Raw genomic sequence first — 24264 nt, 5'->3', positions numbered from 1 at the left:
GAAGGAATAAAAAAAGTGCACGCTAGGAAGAATTGTGATAATGGTCTTATACTGTTGAAGGGTCTTTCACCTTTTTTCACCTTGGTTTGCATTTTTATTGCATTTGACATTATTAAAACATTATTCTCCATAGGCAGCACCCCATGTAATTTGAAAAAAATGTGTTTGTTTTTTTTTTGTTGCTCGAAATTACATCAGCACCCCCACTTTGAAAGAAAATCGTTCCCAGGGCCCTGCAATAAAATATGGGCACGAGTCACCGAGTCAGTCTATTACATGAAGCGGGGGTGCTGTGTGTATTATCTTCCATAGGCAGCACCCCCAGCTGTTCTGGAAGATGTGTGAAAATGGCAAAATGTAACCAAGATGACCTTCATTTTGTAGTGAAACCCTTTTTCTTTTTTTTTTTTTTTTTTTATTTTCAAATTTACATCAGCACCCCACCTTAAAATAATCGTTCCCAGGGACCTTCATTAAAACATGGGCGCGAGTCACCGAGTCAGTCTATTACATGATATTTCATAACATTTTCAAAATTCTCGTAAAGGTCTCTTTCCAAATAATGAGAACACAAAATTATATCCCACACGTGTTTTAGAAGAAGAAAGAGTGGTCTGCAGCTGAAAAGGATATGGTATTTTAATAAAATTTCTACTCACAATGTGGTTTCGAGGTGATTCCTAGGTACCAGGCGCTGAGATTAAATTCTCGATACATATTGCGTTGAATTGCTGTACTAAAGGCTTAATATTCAACATGTAAAATAAAATGAAATGTAACAAAACACTATGGCCCGTATTCTGAAGTCGGGTTTTATTCACACTCTGGTTTAAAGTTGTGGTTTAGCCATGAATGGCCAATTGTGGCATAAATATCTAACAGTAGAATTTCAATGCATCGGCTCATTTTTCTCTCAAATCATTCTTAACCGTTTGTAAAGGATAGGAAAAGACTTCTTCACCATTCAGGAGTTTAGCATAGAGAACAGTAATTATAAGAAACATACAACGTAGGAAAAAAAATTGAAATTGTTGGCTCTGGACAATTTTAGCACAGAGTTAGATCATGGTCTAAGTAAAACCTGACTTCATAATACGGGCCAATAAATCATACAGTCTGCGTTTTTTTTTTATCGTAATTGAGGTTAAAAAAATGCACGTTTAGGCTACTGTCCAAACTTTAAAAAAATTAAAACCCATCAAACCAATGAATTTATAAGACATGTTAAAGCACTGTCTGGGTATCAATCAGGTAATTAATGAATAATTGTGATTATGATAGTTTAAATAATTGACGACGAAAGCTCTTGTTTCCGAAATTCTGTATACATCATTGCATTAAGAAGGTTCAGGATTCAGGTAGTCACCCCCCCCCCCCCCTACAGAATCGAAAACCTCTTTAAATATTGTGATAACAATCATGAAAATGCATGTAATGTGTGCACCAAAACACTTTTTTCAACATAAGAATGCAAAAAAAAAAAACGATATCTTTGAATATAAAAAACGGCGAAACTGCATGTAAAGTGTGCACCAAGGCATTCCTTTTCAAGATATGAATGCCAAACCCGTTAATACAAAGTTTGCCTCCCCAACCCAGGGAAAAAGACGTAGGCTATTTGATTATCAGTGGAATTCACTTTTCGTATTAAGGACATACCTCCCAAACGGCTTTTTTGGCCCCTTTTCTCCGTATTCGCACACATTCACGACAAAATAGGTTACAATTAACGCATGAATATTTTCCTACAAATATTTTGCCAAAGGTATGAACATGGGATAAAACAACGTTGCATATCGCTGACAATGGTTTGTGCGCCTCTGCCGCAGTGCGTCATGTAAAATAAATACGCATCTCTTTCCACGGCTTCCCTCTTTCTTTTTTCCTTTCAGTTGATACCAAACCCCTATGGGCCTTCTGCCCTTGAACCTCTAAGCAGTCTAATGACTTATAAATTGTTTGACACTTCCACTAGCCCCATTGAAGGTCACTGTTGAAGGAGGTATGAAGGTTCCTTGGGGAACGCACAGAGGGTAGATGGATTCAACCTTGATTGGTCTTAAATTGTTCCATGATGTTTTTGAATTAAGCTGAAATTCAGACCTTGCTGCCACAGTCACACATACGAACCGATTCAGGTCCGACCAAAGGGATTGCGGTATTTCCGATGGCATTAGCATCGGTCGGTTTCGAATCGGTTTTATTGGTGAGACTGCTGACTTTCCTTTGAGTGGACCTAACCCCTTTTGCAACTAAACTCTTCTGAAGAACTCATTTGCCTAAAGGGGTTGGGTCCAATTTTCAAAAATTTTGTTTTCTGTCTCTAACCTGTAGATTTTTGGTCACTTTGATGATACTAAAGAAAAATTAAATTCAAATGAAAACGTCAATGAAAGTGGCAAAGAATAATCATTTTTTATTAATAAAAAGAGATTGGATTCATTTCAGTTTACTTGCAGAAGGGGTTAGGTCCACGATGAAAATTAAAAAAAAATGTATATAAAAATGAAGACAGGTAGATTTCTTTTATACCCAATTATTTGTTCACATGATCGAGTAGTACATCATGACAATTTAGTTTTTCATAAGAATATTGCAATAAGTGAAAAAAAAATGTTTTTTCTCGGAATTGTCGAAAGTGGACCTAACCCCTTTTGCAACTATACTCTCCATGTATTGATGTGTTTTTTTCATTCATTTATGCTTTTGATTTTTGTAAGATCACAAACTTTTGATAACTTGTAACGTTCATCTGCATTGTAAAAAAAAGTGAAAATCCACCGCTTCTACGGGCAAATGCTAATGTCACACTAAAGAAACAAACCCTTATTGATTAAAGGATACATTATTTTTAATGGCAGAGGGTTATCTTTGGTCGATTTAGATTCAGTTTCGTAGTGACTGTAGTTCTAATGTCATAAATGCCCAAATCCATGAAATATGAAGAACTGACTAACTAATCATTCTTATTCAACTGTTAATTTGTCTTTTCGATCTATTTCTTTACTTGTAGCCTACTTACCATGTGATTTTGACCTTCTCCTTTGCAATGATAATCCACATATTATCACTGAGTTAACTACATGTACAACTCCCACTTTTATTAATGTAATTTTCCGTGTATTATGAACGCATTGTCCCATCATAACCATCATTGTCAAATTCACGGAAATGTGACAGTACTAATTACTCTACGCCTGATGAGACACAAATTATTGGTGATGAAAGATATAACACATAAGAAGTGCAGCAACTGCAAAAAAATGAATAAAATAGATGCACATTACAGCCTTTCCTTTTAAGAGATTATTCACTCTTAACGATAATGCTTATGGTTTTCCACCTTAGTACAGCGAAGTGTTTCAAACCTCTCAGTATCACTAGAAAGCCTTTTGAGCCATCTTCTAAGGGCACATCACTCGACGTTAATATATTCATTGGTCATTTAACCGTCCCGCAGTTTGGAATATTGTAGGGAAATGTTTCCAGAAACATTTTCAGCGAAGATCTGTGCACGGAGACACAATATTATCGTGACCTATTTCTACGACTTGTAAATCGACCCGAATGTAAATTATTATATGACTACATTTTTGTGTGATTTTGGGGTGCCGAAAATTTGAAATTAATATGAGGATCGATATAACTCCTATGTCGAATAAGAGATCCGACTGATTGTCGGATACTGGACATCTCTACCATAGAGAATCGGTCAAAGTCATATATCAAAAGCCCACATAGTAAAGTCTTATGCCATATCGCAGTACAGTTTCCATTGAGAACGGTTCGTTGTTGTAAATATTGTATGATAGTCTACTTTCGTATAACAAAATGTGTGTTTCTTTGTCTTTCAGTTTTTGTGTGGCGATTGTGTGTTGCCTGTTTCATGTGTGAGCCTTTACAACGGGACATATCCAGGAAGAAATACCGGAACACTAATGATTTGCTTCAATAAACTATAAAAAAAATGAATATTTATATCCCAAGTTAACTTAAAATGAACTTCACACGTAGAACCAATTATCAAAAGAGCGTGAAATTAATTATAGACGCCCGGCTGGTGGAACGGAATGGGTCTTAGATTATGTTTCATTTGCTAATTTGCATCAAGTATGTGGGACAATGAAACCACTTCACAACGTGCAAGTCTATAGGTGGGACCCTACTAAGGCTGTGTGTATATAAGGATATGTTTACACACAGATCTTTGTGTATGTGCGTTGCCGAATCACCCATTACAGATTCTTCATGAAAGGCAACATCGCTCTGTAAAATCCTACTGTAATTTGTTATTAAGCCAACTTGGAAAATAAAACTCCACCTGCATTTTTGGAAATATAATTAAAGATGATCATGATGACAAAACGACAAAATAATGCTACAAATAATGATGATGATATTAATAACAATAAAAATGGGAATGTTCATGATGAACAGGCGTATCCCGCCACAAGCCTCAGCTTTTAGGGTATACGCCTTCTTCCTTAAACGCAATATGTACATTTTTATTTTTTATTTTATATATGGCAATCGTAATCTAAGAATAGAATGTTTTAGATTTGATTAACTAATACCCATTTCTACAGTATATTAGAAGTTTTAAGCTGGGTAGTTACAAATTCATTATTATAAAAAAAATTATGTCAGACCGGCAAAGCCGGCTCCAGGTCGAACAAATATTTCATGTCAATCCCAATAAAGTATGGTAAGGTCCCCAAGTCTGCGTAACAGTGCGACGACCACAAACTTTACACACGCAATACATAGAAAGATGATAGTAATTAAAAAAAAATCCAACTCAAAATGGTGGAAAAATAATGAATTTTGGGTATTTCATGTGACGGCCTCAAAAAGCAGCCTTTCTCATCAAAATCCCTGGCTCGTGTGTAAAGTGAATTGGTGCGCAGACACGGGGTTCCATTTTTCTCCTTTTTTTTAAGTCTGAGAATGACTGGCCAAGGATTTTTCCCAAGAAAATTATATATTTTTTTCAAGTTTTTCTTTCTTCCTTAACTTTCACAGTAAAGGAAGTACTGTCGTACAACAAAGAAATATATACGGTATTGTCCATATGGGGTTGGGTTGGGGGTTAATTAGTGATAACATATCATTGACAAATGTTGGTCCTAAAAATACAATTTCATTTTGTCAGAAAATAGTAATTCTTCGATGTAATTTGTTAGTTTCATTATATGGAATCATGAAATATATTTAATGGTTATTTGTCACCTGACAAAGCCCATAATATTTTAGTATTCAACATAAAAATAAAGAAAATTATTATTTTTGAGCTCTTTATTAAAAAAAAAACATCATTGCAAATTAATTTCACACATCCTCAGACATAATGGCGACGATTAGTTGATTGAAGTCGGTTAGATGATATGGTATTGACATGTCAGATCGGTTAACCGTTTCATACTTACCCGGTGGTGTAGTTTTCGGAGCCATTGTACAATTTCTGTACATTGACCCTGGGAACGCGGTATCCGAAGATGCGACTTCTTGGGCACATTTGCTGTTGCTAATCGGCTCGGTAAAAGCCGTTGATCCGATGATTATCCGGCCTTGAAATAGCTCTGGATTTGGTATTTGACGGGGGAAACGAAGGGCGGGTTTGCGGGGAACTGGTTTTGGGGAACGACAGGTGTATAGCGAAAGGGGTAAGTGAGAGGGGTGTTCAGTTGGCCAAAAGGGGGTAAACAGTTAGTGAGGGGTTACGAGATAAAAGGGTTCCAGTTAAGGGTTGTATTTTGAACCAAATAGTTTTTGATGAAGGAGGCATTTGGATCGGAAGGGGGCATGTGATGAGTTAACCGGATCAATGAGTGAGGTAAATGGATTAATTTCATAGCAAAGGGGGTCAAAATGTGGGGGTATTTGGATCGGAAGGGGTAAGTGCAATGGGGTATTCAAAAATGAGAGGATGTAAGTAAGGGGTTTTGTCGGATTCAAATTGGTTCATGTGGGGGAGCATTATTTGAAGGTGGGATTAGTACCGAATAGATTCGGCGTAGAAGATGTAAAATAACAAGGGCATTTTGGGTGCAAGTATGAGAAGAGAGCCCGGAAATCCAATGTGAGAGGGGATGAAGCAAATTGGTATATTCCAGAACAAAACAAATGGTAAGTGTAGGTCCAGTATTCGTGAAGATACCAATCGCGGATTGACGAACGTTATTCCGCAATGAATGAGTTTAATAAAGAGGGAATTACGGAGCGAGAGGGGTAAAAGAGAGGGGTGTTCCAAGGCGAAGGCGCGAAGATGGATTAGGAATGGGAGTTGGTGTTGGAGCGTCGGTGGGATGTCGGGGGGTTAATTCAGGGGCATTTCAAGAAGAGGAATGGGTTGACGGGGGTATTTCACAACATTGTGTTGACAAACATTAATCGATAAAGAGCAGTTGAAGGATTGGAAGAAGAAACTCGTGGGAGATATGTGGGGGACGGTGAGTCATGAGAAATGATTCCAGAATCCGTCAAGTTTTGGTGAAAGGTTAACCATAAAAGTTTTATGGTAAATTGGGAGGAAGGTGTCGGAAATGTACCAGTTTCGTTCCAAATTGGGTTTTCGTAGTGCCATACGAGGGATTCGATATACAGGTTTGGAACGAATATTTCATAGTAATTTTGGAAAGAGGAGTTGTGTGTTAGTTTGTTTGTTGGTGTTTTTTTTTGGGGGGGACGTTCGGTTTTTTTAGTGTCCGTACCCAACCGAATGAAAAACCCGAGGATTGCCAGGGAAATTAATAAAAACAATTGAAAGTTAAAAGTGTTCACATTTGGGAACACCAGAATCCGAATAATTATTTACATCCACGGAGCAGAAAAGAAAAAAATAAAAGAAAAGTAAACAAGGATATAAAAAGTTTAAAGGTCATTTGGATAAACGTGTTAGTAGGAGGGTTCGTAGGAATTAGTAGGTTCGGAGGTAAGGGCGCGTGCGTACCATCAAATCACGTGATAAGGAAACGTACACAATCAATAAACAAGAGCGAATACAATGGGTTTTGAGTGCATTTGGGTAAACAGAACGGGAAAAAATGTGAATGATCATTAGTTTAGTAGGCCCATGTCACGTCATTTAATGGATATATATTCATGTTAATGTCTTAATCATTTTTATTATCATGCTCACTGAAATTTAAATCACACACACACACCCACATATATATATGAATATATATATGATATTAGGTTTCCAAGATCCCCCAAATTGAAACTTGATAAATTTATAAAGATAAACCTAACTGTAGAATAACATAATAACACTGTATCGGATATATTTTCAGTATTTACTTAAATAGGTAATATCATGGAATCAAACTTGTAATTTTCAATTCATATTAGAAACACTTTGAAGTGATTAACCAGTTCGTAAGAGCTCTTCTCCGAAGACTGTAATTTCTCTTTTAACAGCGTTAGTAACGCCGTTTCTTTTTTTTTACGAGTAGGTTCCCGCATGGCGTCTGAATTATGACCTTTGAAAAATCAAGCTCCTCTTTTCAATTATTTACAGGTTATAACTTGGGATTTCATCTCCCTCTTAGTCTCCCTTAAGCTAAAGTATCCCTCTGCAAGTGAAATTGTGCGTAGGCCTTATTCATATTTTTCAGTGTCAGTGCCAGTAAAATTATATACATGAAGTTGTGAAATAATGCTGATTCATAGACGAATTATTGTCATTACCAAGAACATGACAATGGAAATCAATGAATTTTTAATTAATTGTGTCTATTATTCTGACGGGAACATGAACATAATATTCGCGTTTTAGATCGTCCTGTTAAGATTATGTTTACTTTAGCTTTAGGTTCACAATAATCTCTCTCGAATCCCCCCACCAAAAAAAAAATACATGGAAACAATATTCATATAATATTCAACCACACACGAAACTTCAAGGATCTAGAATAAATCTATAGAGCGTTTGTAAAGGTGACCGGTAACGTTGAATTTTATTATTACTCATTTGGATACATTTGTAAATCTCTAATGAATGAATGAATTCAAATATTTGGGGTTAGAATTCAACCCTACAAGTTTAAATCTAAATCTATTATTCGACTGGTCTCTATTTCCACCCGTTATGGACATGGCTAAAATTTTCAGAATTATCATTAGGCCTATATTCATCGTTGCTTGATGAATTGATCGTTTTTAATAGATAATAGTATTTTGTTTCCAAATAGAAATGAAGATTTTATGAAATATACTCGGATAATACAACACAATACAAATACAACTATATATATTCTCTGGAATGGTCAATGTCCATGATGTCTATACACTAAAAATTTTGTATCAACCTCACACACTTCTTTTTTAATGTTTTTCAACTACCAAACTACCCGATCCCCCTTTCTCGGTGAACGATCGCCTCCAGAACGCGCGAACGATGAAGAAGAAGATTCCTTGCCACTGTGACAGTTAAGACTCGGGAATAGACCGACCGTGGTTAACACGTAAAGGACCGTATGAATTGTTAACGAACCACGGAAGGCTGAAAGCTACCACGAGGACGCGGTGAGCCAGGGCACAGTGAGAGCCAGAAAGGGGCATAAAATAGGGAAGGCGCTACGGGGGGGGGTATCTGAATGACCCCCACCACAACCACTAGTACTACCTCGAGGATTTAGCGAGCAAGAGGCACCATAAGTGTCGGTACCTCGAGCTTCTACTCTAAATAATAATAATTGCATGGCCAGTAACCCATGGTCACATATGCTCTACGGCGGCCGTACGGCGAGTCGAAAACAGCCGTTTTATTCATTTTACTAAGACTACCAATATGTAGCTAGTACAGACAAATGTTTAAACGGCTGATTTCGACTCGTCGTACGGCCTCCGTAGAGTAAATGTGACCAAGGTATAAGATGTATATGATATAGTGAAAGTGCGACAGAGGGGTGCGGAGGATTTGAACGACCCCCCTCTCGCCCCAACCACTACCGCCACCACGAGGATACAGCGAGCGACAGGCACAGGGAGAGTATAGAATAGGGAAAGCGCTATAGGGGAGAAGGGTGCCATTACGATTGGGGTGAACCCATCAACCACCCCCCCCCCCCCGCTACCACCACCACCCCATTCCTTAAATAAAATATATATTATTTCAATGATGAAGGAATGCATTCAAAATGTTTGGTTACACATTGGCCGTACTTGGCCTTTTTGGTACTCTTTGAATTATTATTTTAGCAATTCAATTATCCCTTTGACATATTATGTATTCCATGTTTAATGTTATAGATTATATATATGATAATTTTTCAGTCCCGTGGTTTATGATATGTAATTCCCTATGAGGTCAAGAGGCCAGTGAAAATATTGACTAGCAAATAACCTCTATTCCCTCTTTATAGTTTCTCTATATCTTGTCATATTTTCAAGATAGAAACAACTCGAATGTTGCATTACATACTTTATTCTACAACCCCTACGAAATGCTGAATCTCCTGAAATATGCAGACTGGTCGCTGCACCATGTTGTTAGAGAAATATGTTACATGATTTAAAAAAAACGTACGCAGTCAATAGTAAGAAATAACCCACAGATGAGACCGGTAGAGGTGAGCAAAACAATGACGTCACTGTGTGGATTATTGCTCATATATACGTACAGGGATTTGCCAGGGGATACCACACTGTGGGCATGGGTCGGTAATATTTGATTCCTCGAGAGAAATGGAAGGTCGTAAAAGATGCTTAAAAATGCGAGTAAGGCTTAAATATATCCGACCTCATGAATTTTCGATTACAGTTTCATTAACGAAGGGGTGACAAGAAATTAACATTTTTGTAAGCCGTGGTAGACAAGAAACCATAAGCGTGTAATTGCACTTAATAGACATTCCGCGAAATGTTCGGAAAATCTTGCAAAAGATATTTAATGAAGCAAAATCTTTAAAACATTATGTGACTGAAGGATTCAAGGAACATTATTTTGCATCACCTATAGCATTCAAATGAATTTTGCACCATCAAAACGAAATTAATCATAGTCAAAGACTTTTATAAAAAATCATTAATTCACAATTTGACGAAACCTCTGAATCCACAAAGGAGTTAACACTCAATTATTCTAGATTTAGCAAAGCTTTTGTCATCTTTAAGAGAAATTAGATTGGCATTACTAGAATTTTGAAGAAGTATATTTACTCGTGCGGGTGGGAGAGTCATGTCGTCATTTTTACTGGCATATGTTGAATCAGATTATGGATTTAGTTGTTCGGTCGGTTTCTTCTATAGTTTTATCATAATTGACTAAATTCGACTATGGTCTGAAAAGAATTTTGATATCATTAACTTGTACTGGTATAAAATATCATGAGACCGAATACCAAAGATAAAATTTGATAAAATCACAGGTTATTTCCAAATAATTTACATCAAACGATATTTGCCAAAGATTCGGTATAACCTGTAAAGATTACTATCGTCATTGTTAGATTCCAGAGTTTGACATTATAATGGTTAACCGCCGAATGCGATACTCTGCTATGCATTGCTACAGTTAATTGATTTTTAGAGCTGAGGGGGGGGGATTCTAACTTCATGAGCTACAAATCCTTATTTTCTTCAGGAAGCTTCGACAGTTATTTGACCCTATCGTGGTCACCGGCGTACTACTTTTGCTTTGAGAAAATCCCATTTTTAGTAGGGCGTACAACCTAGTAGAACAGCCTTCATCATTTAGGTAGAATTAAACACTTATGCAAAAGGGAACACGAGGGCAGGGGCAGCAGAAGAACATGAAAAGTCAAATACGACAGAACCTGAAGAGGGAGAAAAGGGGATCAAAAAGTAACGTCAGGGTAAAAAAAATGGCATCAATATTTTGGTCATCTCCCCCTTTTTACTGCCCTAGAGCCACCCCTGTTTAAACGTTTTTCGTAATAATAACTCCAACACGATACGAGATGAGTTTTATCCTGGAATACAGCATAATCTGTACAACATGTACGGAATATCTTGAACGTTTTAAGCAAAAATAGAGTGCCTTTTGACAAAATATTATAATGAATTATTGATGTCGTTTGGGGGTAATTGCGACAGTTATCTAGGAAACGGCATTCCCCCACTTTACAATTGAAATGTTTTATGGCATTTTAGTATTATTTATGGCCAAGCTCACATGGTGTGGTGCGCGATTGGTAAACAAGGTCCGCCTCAACTTTAAAAACAGCAAGAATATACATCGTATCTTACTCTCTGCGCCGAAAATGACCGACTTTTCGTGTTTGTGGAATCAGCTTTTAGTCACATAAATTCTATTTGCTTCATCTTTTTACCATTTTGTTTTACAATATCGATTATCAAAGAGACACATGCACATTTTTTTTCTCATTAACATATTAGCACCTACCCTGGATTTAGACTGATTTTCTTTGTAGCTTATCCGCTTATAGGATGGAAATAAGTGCGTACTGATCCCTTAAGAACAATTCCTGTAAAGCCCGCTAAGATGGAACAGTGAGATTCAGTTACGCGTAAGCCATCTCGGACGAACGAGTAGGGTAGGTCTACCTGTCTCTGCGGTTTAAGGGAGGCCTGCCGACAGAGTTCATCATGAAAATACAACTCCCAACCATAAATCAAATTCCTCATTTAATGTGTGAATATCGACACTTAATAACTCTGGTAATGCGAGTTCACTTTGAAATTCACTTAGAATTGTGATCAGTTTCAATCAAAAAGTAAACCAACCCAGGTAGAATTTTTTTTACTACGATGTGTGCCCCTAGAATTCGAAAATTCATTGACATAAAATCCTGAAGATATAATGAAGATATATGTCTGCTTTAATTGAATCAAGCATGTGATGTTATTGAAGGGGTGTTGGCCAGGATAGCGATCACCTCATTGAAATTTCCCAACTAATAAGCCTTGCACATTCCAAATAAAACAATATACCTGAAAATAGATTGATAACATAGGCTACAGATGTAAATTGCGGACAAAAAATGGGACACTTCTTCTTCACCACTTTGAAGAATGTATCTCTCAACACATGTTCCCTCTTGAGTTAATGATTCACTCATTGCAGTGATGAAAGATTTCGAAATGAAGTAATGGGTAAGAACTCATTTTACTGAATATTTTATTGGTTGTGCGGGGAATCGATGCGAAGCGATGACAGCAATATAACGGGATAACGAGCCTACTCTCGGTGAAGCTTTCATCCAAAGAGATATCGTGGGAGAAGTCAAGGATGCTGGGGCGGTCCATTGTTATTTTATGTTTATTTTAGATGTGAAACTGACGAAGTTAGAAATAGTCTAGTCAATTTGACTATGCGATTAGAAAATCTCCTGGAAAAAAGTCCCACGGTGTTTCCACAGTGTGCCCAGTGCCCACGTGTGAAACACCTTGAAAAATAATTTTCGCACTGTTACGCTTTAATGGTCAAGTCCTCCCCAGAAAAATTTGACTTGAATAAATATAGAAAAATCTAAAAAACACCACATTGAGAATTTCATCAAAATCGGATGTAACATAAAACATCTTTGACATTTTAAAGTTTCGCCTTTTTTTCACAAAGCAGTTATATGCACAACTTAGTGATAGGCAATATTTTTTGTGCATTTTTATAGTTTGAATTATAAAATATTTCATTTTTTACCAATGTGACAATAAGGACCAACCTGACCGAACCATGAAATGTTAAACAATGGTAATTCTACGTGTTCAGGAAGGAACAAAATTTTGTTTCACAGGACAATGAGAAGAAATCAGAATATTTCATATTTCATAAATACGATCCAAAAAAAGTAAGTGGATGATGTGATACCTTATTTGCATACAAACCAAGATGTTCATAATTCTTATTTTACATCCAATTTCGATAAAATTTTAAGTATTATGTCTTTTTTTCTTGGGGGTTCCTCTCTTTTTATTAGAATCAACTTTTTTGTTGGGGTTGACTTGTCCTTTAACTGTGCTCACACTGTCCACTATTTCCATGATGTTAAAGGCATATGCTAACGTTGTAGACATGTAATTTTAAAAAAATCAAAGGAGAGATAAAATATGTATATCAATGCCTTTCTGTCAACCTAAAAACTCTGAAACCAACCAAAAAATTGAAAGAAATGCTTTTGATACGTTATAAATGAAGATTTTGTGTAATTTCTATCGTGCCGATAATAATTACAACACATAAGTGTATGGATGAAATTGAGATGGTATTTCCGGTCATTATATATTTCACTTTTTTGAAGCACTAAATAATGATTTTCGGACGCGATTTTTTCCGGGCTTCATTTTTGTAACATATCACAGGCGTAGGCGACAATTGGGACCTCGCAGCTCTGATTTTTTTAAAGTCAAATCAATGTTAGCGAATGCCTTTAAGACAACATAGATACCAATCTCCCTAGAGGTGTCCACAATGTGAAATCATTTTCACGCTGTTAGATGTGAACATTTGAGTGTGAATATCAAGTCCACGTTGTCAATTATGAACATTCCCACTACATCTTTCCAGTTTAATTTGAGCAATCCTAATATAGTCTCCTTTAAAACTTTGTAAACACTGATGAGTCACGCTTTGTATCCATATTATTGAATTTAAAGCTTGTGTATAGTTTTGGTAAATCCACCAAAATGCACCTATCACTATTCCATTTCATTGCTAGCTAATATGAATGGATATGCCCTATAACAGTTATGATGTGGAGGATATGAAATGAAAATGTGTTTTACAGGATAAATTTTGCGATTTTACATGGAAATTTAACTTGATCGGGTCACCCGATCAAATTAAAATATCTGTGTGTTTTTGTCTATCAATTAAATCCTATTCCAAATCATGGAATGGGCTGAAACTTTCAAGATATGTTCTTTGTCTGTAACTTTTGGATATTTTATCACTAAATTTATAAGATAATTGCTTGAATGCCCATTTTTAAAATTTAACACAAGCATCGCCGAGAGAGGGCGCTATATATCCAAGATTTGAATATTTGAAATTTTCTCAGAGAAGTGCAGTTGGAAAAATATCTAACGGTCTCTACGCTTCAGTAAGACTGTCATATTAGATGATATTCGTTTATCGATCACATTATTGACCCTTTACCAAAGCTATACACAGGCTTTAAGCACTTTAACATAGTGAATCACATATTAACATACACTCTAAACGTGGAGAGTAAACACTTGGGTAGAAAGGGAATAGGCATGCTTGTTGGGTAATTTTCCCCCAACATAGGGCAAATGCATGTTTGAAGAGTACATTCCAACGCAAAATGGCGTAAAATTTACAAATTATTTGGCACTATCTTTTTGCCCAAGAAACATTTTGCATATTCCCATTTTACCAAATATTGGATAAACTTTTCTTAACATTCTGTGAACACCAACACATTCTCTTTCCTATATTTACATTGTTAACTTTGATTTTATAAATTTTACAGTGTGAGTCACATCCTAACATAGTCTTCTATGAGAACACAATATAAACACCCACACTTACACTCTATCTTCATAGATTGATTTTAGCAATAAAGTGAAGTAAATTTTAACATAGTCTTCTATATGTAAACACACAATTTACACTCACACTATATCTATCTACAGTTAGATTTTCAATGTAATAGTGTGAAATACACCTTAACATAGTCTTCTATGTGAACAAACATGGCTAAACCCACACTTTGTCAGCCCAACGTTAAATTTGAATCTTTTAGCAGTGTGACACCTTAATATTGTCAGCAATGAAAAATTACACTCACTCTGTATTCTCCCAGATTGATTTTTTTTAAACAATTTAATAGTGTGAAGTACATTTTATAACACAGTCTTCTATGTGAACACACAGTGTACACCCACACTTTATCACTTCAATGTTACATTTGAATCTTTTAGCAGTGTGAATCACACCTTGACATAGTCAGCAATGTGAACACACAATGATCAATTACACTCACACTATATCCGCCCTCAGATTGATTTTTTGAACAATTTAATAGTGTGAAGTACATGTTAACACAGTGTTCTATGTGATTACACAGTGTATGTAGGCCTGTGTGTTCACACCCCCACTTTGTCACCCCAATGTTAAATTTGAATCTTTTCGCAGTGTGAATCACACCTTGAAATAGTCAGCAATGTGAACACACAATGAACAATTACACTCACATTATATCCTCCCAGATTGATTTTTTAAACAATTCTATAGTGTGAAGTACATGTTGTAACATAGTCTTTTTTGTGAATACATTGTGTAAGCCTACACTTTGTCACCCCATTGTAAAGTTTGGAGCTTTTTAGCAGTGTGAATCACATCTTAACATTGTCAGCAATGTGAACACACAGCGAAGACTCACTCTTCCTCTTCACATTGGTACATTTGAGCATTGTAATAGTGTGAATCGCATTTTAACAGTATGAACACACTGTTAACACATTCCGTTCTTTCCATCAGTGCAGCCACTGCTATCAGATTATTGATTCTGGGAAAACCAAAATAACCAAGAAATAAAAACACGAACAAAGAAATTTATTGACTTTGACTCATTTTTCTTCGAAAAAAATTACTTGCTTTTTACTTTGGATAGATCACTTGATAACAAGGTCACCTTTGCTGTGGCAATTTACCTTCTTTTCGAGGGATTGCCTGTTTTGTGCTGAAAATGCTAAGTATGTTAATAATTATCATTTCACTACCCGGTCATAACTTTTTCCCCTCTTTCCTTAATAATCACTCTCCATTTTATATTCTGTTCTCTAATTCATTTCCCAAATAATAGACTGAATTCTCGTTTATTTTCAAGATTATTTCTGTCTGACATACATCACATTCGACAACGTTTGATGACTTTGAGCGATCCTTTCTTAGAGTGTCACTTTGTAACAGAGATTTATCGAACAAATTAAACTAATTTCTGTGTGGAAATGAGAATTACCTGTTAAGCCAATCGAGAGTTCTCTCGTTTAAGATATCACTGGAATAATTATTTCCGACCCAAAATACCAAAATTTAGCCACTTCTGAATGTTTTCTAGATGTTTAAGGGAGGGCAAGCGACAGATGATTGAAACAATAGCGCTAGAGAATTAGAAAAAAAAACTTTTTGTTTGATTATGGGTCCGAATGGGCACCCTTTACGAATTTAATTTCTAAACCACGTCGGGCGCTCGATCCTCGCTGTGACCCTGAAGGTTAAACTTCACCCCTGAAGACTTCAACCAATCTTACCTTTGAACATGTAGAGTATATCCGTGTCAGACTAAACTTTATTTAAATATGAAATAAGTATTTAGTAGATAACATGAACCCAGATGAAGATTTCAATAACAAATCATGCAAATTACCCATTCCTGGTACCGTTTGTTATTAAAATTGCAGTTTTTATATAGCACCAATATTGGTTGCATTGATATTAAAACTCTGGTGTCAGAACAAACCAATTTAATTGTTCGTAAAGGACCGCACATCAGGTATTAGAAATAATATGAAATGGTGTTTAAATAAACAGCCTAAACTGGTAGGACTACATATATATCAATAAAGTATGTTTGACTGAATGAATTTAACACTGAAAATCAAAAGAAAATTTGTGCGGTCTTCTTTGATATGAAGACTGTAGTTTTTAACCCGACTTGTTCTGAATTTTTTTCTCATAACCTAAAATTGGTGTTGACATGAATGTTAAATCGTATTTCATACGTACCTCCAACGGTCTCGTATATAACGAGACAAAGAACGAGATATACCCAGTCAAAAACCCAACAATTCATCCTGATCGATCTTTTGAGAGAAAAAAATCCAGGAATATCCAATGGCAACCTGGAATAACAAGAAAAAGATTAATGGTCAATCAAAAAAAAAACAGGACAACAGACATCCATTATTCCAAAGAGTGTTCCATTGCAATACCTTGATTAGGAACTTATTTGCACCTCCTAACGCACACACACCCTCATACACACACACACCCATCCTCCCGTACTCACCCTTCCACACACGCACATACACCTACACACGCACTCTCTCATTCTATCTTAAGATAATCCAACACCTCAATTGTAAACTAAAATTAATCTAAGAAAGATCACCAGCAACAAATGAGCAAAATCGACTTTTCAGCTCATGAAATGCTTCCACCAAACTGTATCGTCTATCTATAGTATGTCATTTTTTTTACAAGTGCACACCTAGTTACCAATAATGCGTATAACATTTCCATTTATTTGAAAGCAGGATAAAAGAGCACTGTCGATTAAATGCCTTGCTCAAGGGCAAAGGTGCTGCGGCCGGGGATCGAACCCCGGACTTTCCACTCGGCCATGGCACCTTAACCATGCCAATGATCTGCTAAATGATTTAAGTTGCGTCATTTCAAAAGGGTGTGCTTCTTCATGCAGTATGTATATGGCATATGCATTTGGGCCTTATTTCAGTTATGTCAAATAATATGACAGTTCGCATATTACACAAGTGATTCATCAAAAGCCTATACGCATATCACGATCTAACAAATAGGTTAAGTTTTGCTAGCCAGGCTGTCACCCCCCCCCCCCCTTCACACACAAACACATCAGTGTGGTTGTCTAAATATACTCATATTTTATACCCTGCTTATACATGTCATTTTATTCTTTAGCAAGTGCACAACTAGTTGCCAACATAGCTAATAGCATTTCGATTTAATTGAATGCAGGATATAAGAGCATTGTAGATTAAATGCACTGCTCATGGGCATCGGTGCTGCGACTGGGGATCGAACCCCGAACTTTCCATGTATAGCCAGTCGCCTAAGATCACTCGGCCACGGCATGTCAACCATATCAACTATCTGCTGAATGATTTACGTTATCAAATTCAAAGTTTAATGCTTCTTTTATGTATAAGGCGTAGCCTATGCTTCTTTTATGTGTGAGGCATATGCATAAGGGCCTTATTGTAATTATGTCAAAGCTCGGTTATATTGCAACCTTATCGCTAATAAAGTCACAATCCTCAAGATAATCTTAAAAATACCTTAAATTCGGTGATGTTACCGAACACATTTCAAACTTTTGTTTATTTAGAATGTGAGGTTGTGCTGTGCTCTTAGACAACTAGCTCCAAAAGAAAATTAGCTTGTATTAGCAGACCTCATGTCCCTTGATAAATTTTATGTTATCAATGATTACGGTAACGGTGCAGGTCAATTGGAAAATGATATATCATTTAAAATGTCAGATAAAAATATGCTTGTATTACAAGTAAGGAGCTGTATTTCCCTTCTCAACTTACGAGAATCATATAACCTGTGCGATTTTCAAGCTAAGCACGACTGATTATAACATTGATCATCTACTCAAATTCATATTGATGTACAGTATGTGCTTGAACTAAGGCCAGACATAATACGAAAACTGATTTTAGGATAGATACACTCACCTCAAAAGTTTGTCGGAGATTGTCTAAGAAATTCCACAAGATATATTTTCCCACGAAGAGAATTAAAAATTGGAAAACAATAACCTCCTTTAAAAGAGTGGCTTAGTTCAAGAGAGGGTGATAGAAGCGGTCATTAAGTTTCCTCCTCATGCACGAAATGATTTTGTTCCTCGGGAAATTTTCCCGCCTCGCTCTTCTAAGGATGTCGTCTGCTGGTAACGCACGTGTGCAAAATGCTGATGCGTTCGTCTGTGCACTCTCAGACCAACCAACTCACCCAGTGCGCAAATTGGATGCCTATGGTGTCGCGCCATCTTTTGACAGAGAGTTACACTATCATGGTAATACCATGTGAGGTTAAAAGGAAACTCGTTATACATCGTGTCAGGCGTTAATTATTTTGGAACATTATTTATCGAAAGTAACATGGGACATGAAAAAAAATGTTTATTCAAAAGTTTGTATCCACTTTGGGGGAGCATCACATTTTCTATCTTTCGAGTGTAAACAGGGGATGCTATCATGTTTGGTATTCTATTATTTTGACATTCTGCTCTGCTTTATTCATCTATTTTTTCGTTAGTTTTTTTGTTCCTCTTTCTTATTTACATATAATTTGTATGCCTTTTTATTGCGAGTAATCCAACTGTTATGGCTACAAAATGTAAAACCGGCAGCTCCTCCGTTCTCATTCCAACATAACAACTGTTGTTTTAATCGGTTTTCTAGAGCGCAGTAAATGTATTGAAAATTCCCGTCAAAACATGACAATGAATAGCTGCGAGGTGTTTGTCGAAAATTGGTGAACCAGAACAGCAGTTCGTTCTCAGTTTTGGAGCAGACGAAACAAATTTAAAAATATGTCGCTTGTCCAGAGTCCAGGACAAAACTCCAGAAGAGCGTTTCATCAACATTTTTTCATCCGATAAGTTGTCAGATCTGACAACTTCCCTTGACTTTGACTGGCTGAGAACCACTGTTGCTATGGTAACTGTCGGATAAAACTGGACCTGAAACGTTGCCTGATATGAGTTTTTTGACAAAGACTTTTGAATTGTTCATTGATATTTGCGCATTTTTTTTGGAGGTGGGGGGGAGAAATGTTCTATAGCAAATCTTTCTGCAAGCTGCCCCTGTCATCTCTTTTCCGACTCCACCGCCTTGCATTGGCGAAGAAAGCTGCCTTGCCGCACATGACCATGGTGGCAATGAATACTTTAAATGGCGCTGCATTATTAATGCGTCTGCTATGGGGCGCGTGCTAACGGACGGGGCATTGATCACCACCATGCGCCGATTCGTCGGACCCGAAACTCTGCTGGTTAACATCTTAAATGACGCTGATATGTCAACAGTCCACATTGAATAGGTCTCCCATCAACATATAGTGAATTGCTCGATTACATCTTGTGAAGCTTTTCATCAACATTCTGGTCCTCGTTACACAAAAGTTAGCGATTAATCGCAAGTTGAAATTGGTCTATCATGATCATGTTTGCATATGTACATGTATTTTCTCCGTAGACTGACTTGTTCTTTCAAATTAGCGATTAATCGGTAACCTTTGTGCTACGGTACCCTGGTCCGACCAAAAAAAAATAATAATCAAACCGTGAAGGCGTTAAGAAGCAAAACATGATATTATTGATGAGAATAATTCAAGAAAATTATACAAAATGTTTCCATATTGAAATGTGAGCGATTAAATTAATTTTTTATTCATATTCTTTGAAATTTGCCAATTGGATGGGCTAAGCTATATTTTTTTTCATTCATTTCAATTACTGTTTTTGACAATGCACTTTCAGTCTTCTCGCTGCGAGCAGACCGAAATTATGGTTTTGTATAATTCGATTTCTCTCGGTGAATGAATGAAAACAAAATGTATAAAGGGGCTGATTCTTAATAATTTTTGTTAATGAGTTTTGCTTTAATACGCAAATCGGAGGTGCTTGTGACGATGCCAGCAATCCATCTCGAGTATTTACAATATAAAAAAAATAATCACATACACTAAAGGTTTTCAAGATGGCACATGTTGGAGAATTTTTTTAACACAAACTGTAAGTCCGCATTTTCAGACATAATTAAGTGTATAGGTTAGTTCTGAGATGATTGATCTCACCATCTTTTTCATAAGATAGTCTCACTTCAAAAGAATTGAAAGTATAATTTTTTTATTAATCGTGTGTTTTTGTCGTGGTCTTCTCTTGTTCGGTTGCATATGCTACTTCGCTTTTCTTTTTTCTATTGTTAAGAAATGTGATATGTTTTCTTTCCTCTATCTCATTTTGCATCTTTTGACTGACATTCTTCCAGTCGACTATGTTTTGCATGACAGAAGGGGTCCCATAGCCCCCTTGCCAAAATTCCTATTTCAGGATATGTTTTGAAAAAAAAATGGTTTGTATATTCAACATTGTCTTGCTCATAAATTTCCATAAGAACCCAGGCTGGTATTCTGAGATCCATTTTACCTAAAATATCTCGTTTTATCTCTTACCGTTATTTTATCTATACATAATCTAAGAAACGCCTATTCATGAAGCAATATCCAATGAGAAAGTTTGTTTGAAAGTAGTACTCTCATTGGATCATTGAACCATTGAAAACCCTTTCCGCCGGGGGACTGGCCAAAAAATGAGAGTGTGTCAATCCTATAAAATAACAATGTAAGAGCTCTATAATGCAACTACCCGTCTTTAACCTTCTTTACTGATGTTGGAAACAATTAGCAACGTGCATCATTGTATGAACTGGCGGATCCAAGTGGGGCACAGCAGGCTCCTCCCCCCCCCCTTGAGGGGCACGATTAAATTTGTATTGTAAAAATACCGTTAAAACACAATGTGACCCTGTTACACCCACAAATGTAATAACGCCCACAAATGTAATAACACTTTACCCACAAATGTAATAATTTTTGATCGCCCACAAATGTAATAACACTTTACCCACAAATGTAATAACGCCCACAAATGTAATAACACTTTACCCACAAATGTAATAATGCACTTTACCCACAAATGTAATAATGACTTTACCTACAAATGTAATAAATTTGAAGGGATTTTTGGCGAATTCGTTCTAAACTAATATCCTATAGTAATGCGTTCATATAGCACAAAAGTTCAAAGTCTTTTTTCCAGACCCGGTTAATGAAATATTACAGTACAAGTCCAAGTCTTTTTCCAGACCCGGTTTTTCAAAATTATAATATACGTCCAAAGTCTTTTTACCAGACCCGGTTGTTTCAAAATTATAATATACGTCCAAAGTCTTTTTTCCAGACCCGATTAATTCAAAAATTATAATGCAAGTCCAAAGTCTTTTTTCAGACCCGGTCGTTTCAAAAGTTATAATATACGTCGGTGAGGGGTAAAGACAACACTCTAAGCATTTTAAGTGGGTTTAATTTTGAAGATTGGTCTCAGCTGTCATTTTTTTTCAATATTTCTTTATCTTTTAAATAACCGGGTCCAGACGAAAGACTAAGCATAATACTCGTGTTATTCCACAAGAATAAGAATATGAGTCTTTTGTTTTTAGGATTGTTTAAATCATTTTTAAATCACCGGGTCTGGAATAAAGACAACGCTCTAAACATGTGCTTTTCTACCCCTACATGCATGGTCTTAATTTGGAGGATTGTTGGTTCTTAGATTCGTTGTTGGGGGTTGAGTTTTATTGATTTTTTATTCCTGAAATAATTGTGTCTGGAGGAAAGTCGATCTTCGACAATCGGTCTTCATGTTGTTCCACAGTAATTAGATTATTGGGTATTCGTTTTAGAATATTTGTAAAAACTATTTTATTTTTCAAATAGTAACCAAGTCTGGAGAAAGGATGTCTGCTTTACCCACGAGTTATTACAATGTTTTGTAGGGGTAGTAGTATTATTTAAAAAAGACATATTTTTACTGGGTGAAACTTTGGAAATTTGGTCTTAGATTCGAAGTTTTTCAGTTACTTTTTTTTAATAGCCGGGTCTGGAGGAAAGAGTACGTTTTAAAACTCGTGTTATTCCACGAGAATAAGAATATAAGGTCTTATGTTAGAAGATTTTTTTTCGTAACTGTTTTAGGTCTGGAATAAAGACAACACTCTAAACCTCTTTTAAAACAGGTTCTTATGTTGAAGGTTTGTTTGGTCTTAGACTTTGATTTTTTTAATTCTTACTATTAGCGGGGTTTTTTTGGAAGAAAAAAATGGTCGGGCTGAAAGACTACGCTATATCCAGCATTAATAAGATTATGGGGTCTTTATACTGTTTTTAAACTGTTATTCATAATGTTTAAATAACAGGTAACCGGGTCTGGAGAAAAGACTACGCTTGATTCTCAATTTACTCTTAGTGCATATATTCACAATATACACCGTATAAGTTGAAACAACAACAAAGACATTAATTCCACCAGTTTTAATTAACTGGGTCTGGAGAAAAGACTAAGCTCGATTCCCATTTTTTCCAGAGGAATATCATTATCTTATCTTAGTTTGGACTTATATTATAAATTTTGAAACAACTGGGTCAGGAAAAAGACTTTGGACTTATTAAAATTCTTGAAACAACCGGGTCTGGAAAAAGACTTTGGACTTATATCACAATTTTTTAAACAACTGGGTCTGGAAAAAGACTTTGGACTTATTAAAATTCTTGAAACAACCGGGTCTGGAAAAAGACTTTGGACTTATATCACAATTTTTGAAACAACTGGGTCAGGAAAAAGACTTTGGACTTATTAAAATTCTTGAAACAACCGGGTCTGGAAAAAGACTTTGGACTTATATCACAATTTTTTAAACAACCGGGTCTGGAAAAAAAGACTTTGGACTTTTATTATATTTTTTAAACAACCCGGTCTGAAAAAAAGACTTTGCACTTTTGTGCTATATGAACGCATTACTATCATGACTATAGGATTTTAGTTTAGAACGGATTCGCCAAAAATCCCTTCAATTTATTACATTTGTGGGTAAAGTCATTATTACATTTGTGGGCGATCAAAAATTATTACATTTGTGGGTAAAGTGTTATTACATTTGTGGGCGTTATTACATTTGTGGGTAAAGTGTTATTACATTTGTGGGCGTTATTACATTTGTGGGTGCAACAGACCCCCCCCCCCTTTTTTTGATAGTGAATGTTCTTTTTTTGTGCTTGGCAAATTATTTGCGTGGACAAAATATATCAAATTTTTGGTTTAAAACCTCGTTTAGTTTTCGCTTGTCATTTTTTTTTCGTGGACGAAATGTAACCAATTTTTGTTTGAAACCTTTTTTTTTTGCAGGTTTAATTTTTCCTCAGGAAAATATGCCCCCCACACACACTTTAGGAAAATCCTTGATTCGCCCCTGATTCATAATCAACGTAGTCTTTTGAGATGTTTCTTCATCAACATTAGTGTCTATGATTTTCTGTTTCATTCTTTATCTATTTCATCACAACATAACGCTGGAATTTGCTTCGCAGAGAATAGGGCCTACATAACCCCAACCCTATTTTAATTTTTACTTTCATTTATCTAAGCAACATTGGTGTACGAATATTATACGCGTAGCGGCGTAGGTATATTTTTTAACAGCTATGCAGACGCATGAAACTGAAACTGAACTGAAATGCCCTTCATGGCAATGATATATTTTGTCGAGGTTCGGTGGTTCAAAGCACCAGTGTCACTCTTCGCCCTGGACAAACGACGTTTGCCTTTTTTTTTGGGGGGGGGGCTCTTAAACGTCGGACGAAACTCATGTTCCAATTCACCGCCCTCGACAAAGCCTTCCTTGTGATTTCACTTGCATTTTCAATGCATTTGCTGCGTTGTAGGATTCATTCTCCGTTGCTGTGCGAAATCTCGCTAATATTATACCTGC

General features: G+C 36.2%; 1 protein-coding gene across 4 annotated transcripts in view; it reads right to left on the bottom strand.

Annotated features, from left to right (window-relative positions):
• The window catches only part of LOC121419953 (limbic system-associated membrane protein-like), a 58617-nt gene extending 40010 nt beyond the window's left edge, over nucleotides 1–18607 (bottom strand). For 2 of the 4 annotated variants that reach the window (XM_041614448.1, XM_041614449.1), the window contains exons 1-3: nucleotides 18391–18607; nucleotides 16676–16791; nucleotides 5427–5627 (exon numbers count right to left, since the gene is read on the bottom strand). In XM_041614448.1, coding sequence (XP_041470382.1) covers nucleotides 5427–5627; nucleotides 16676–16742 — 268 coding nt within the window. In that variant the 5' untranslated portion in view covers nucleotides 16743–16791; nucleotides 18391–18607. Of the gene's footprint in view, nucleotides 1–659; nucleotides 1108–5426; nucleotides 5628–16675; nucleotides 16792–18390 lie in introns of those variants that run through there. The other 2 variants (XM_041614450.1, XM_041614451.1) reach the window with 2 other exon arrangements.
• Between the last annotated feature and the right edge of the window lie 5657 nt (nucleotides 18608–24264).

The sequence above is a fragment of the Lytechinus variegatus genome, chromosome 8, assembly GCF_018143015.1.
Source record: "Lytechinus variegatus isolate NC3 chromosome 8, Lvar_3.0, whole genome shotgun sequence".
Classification (NCBI taxonomy): domain Eukaryota; kingdom Metazoa; phylum Echinodermata; class Echinoidea; order Temnopleuroida; family Toxopneustidae; genus Lytechinus; species Lytechinus variegatus.
This window is presented reverse-complemented; position numbering and strand designations above follow the sequence as displayed.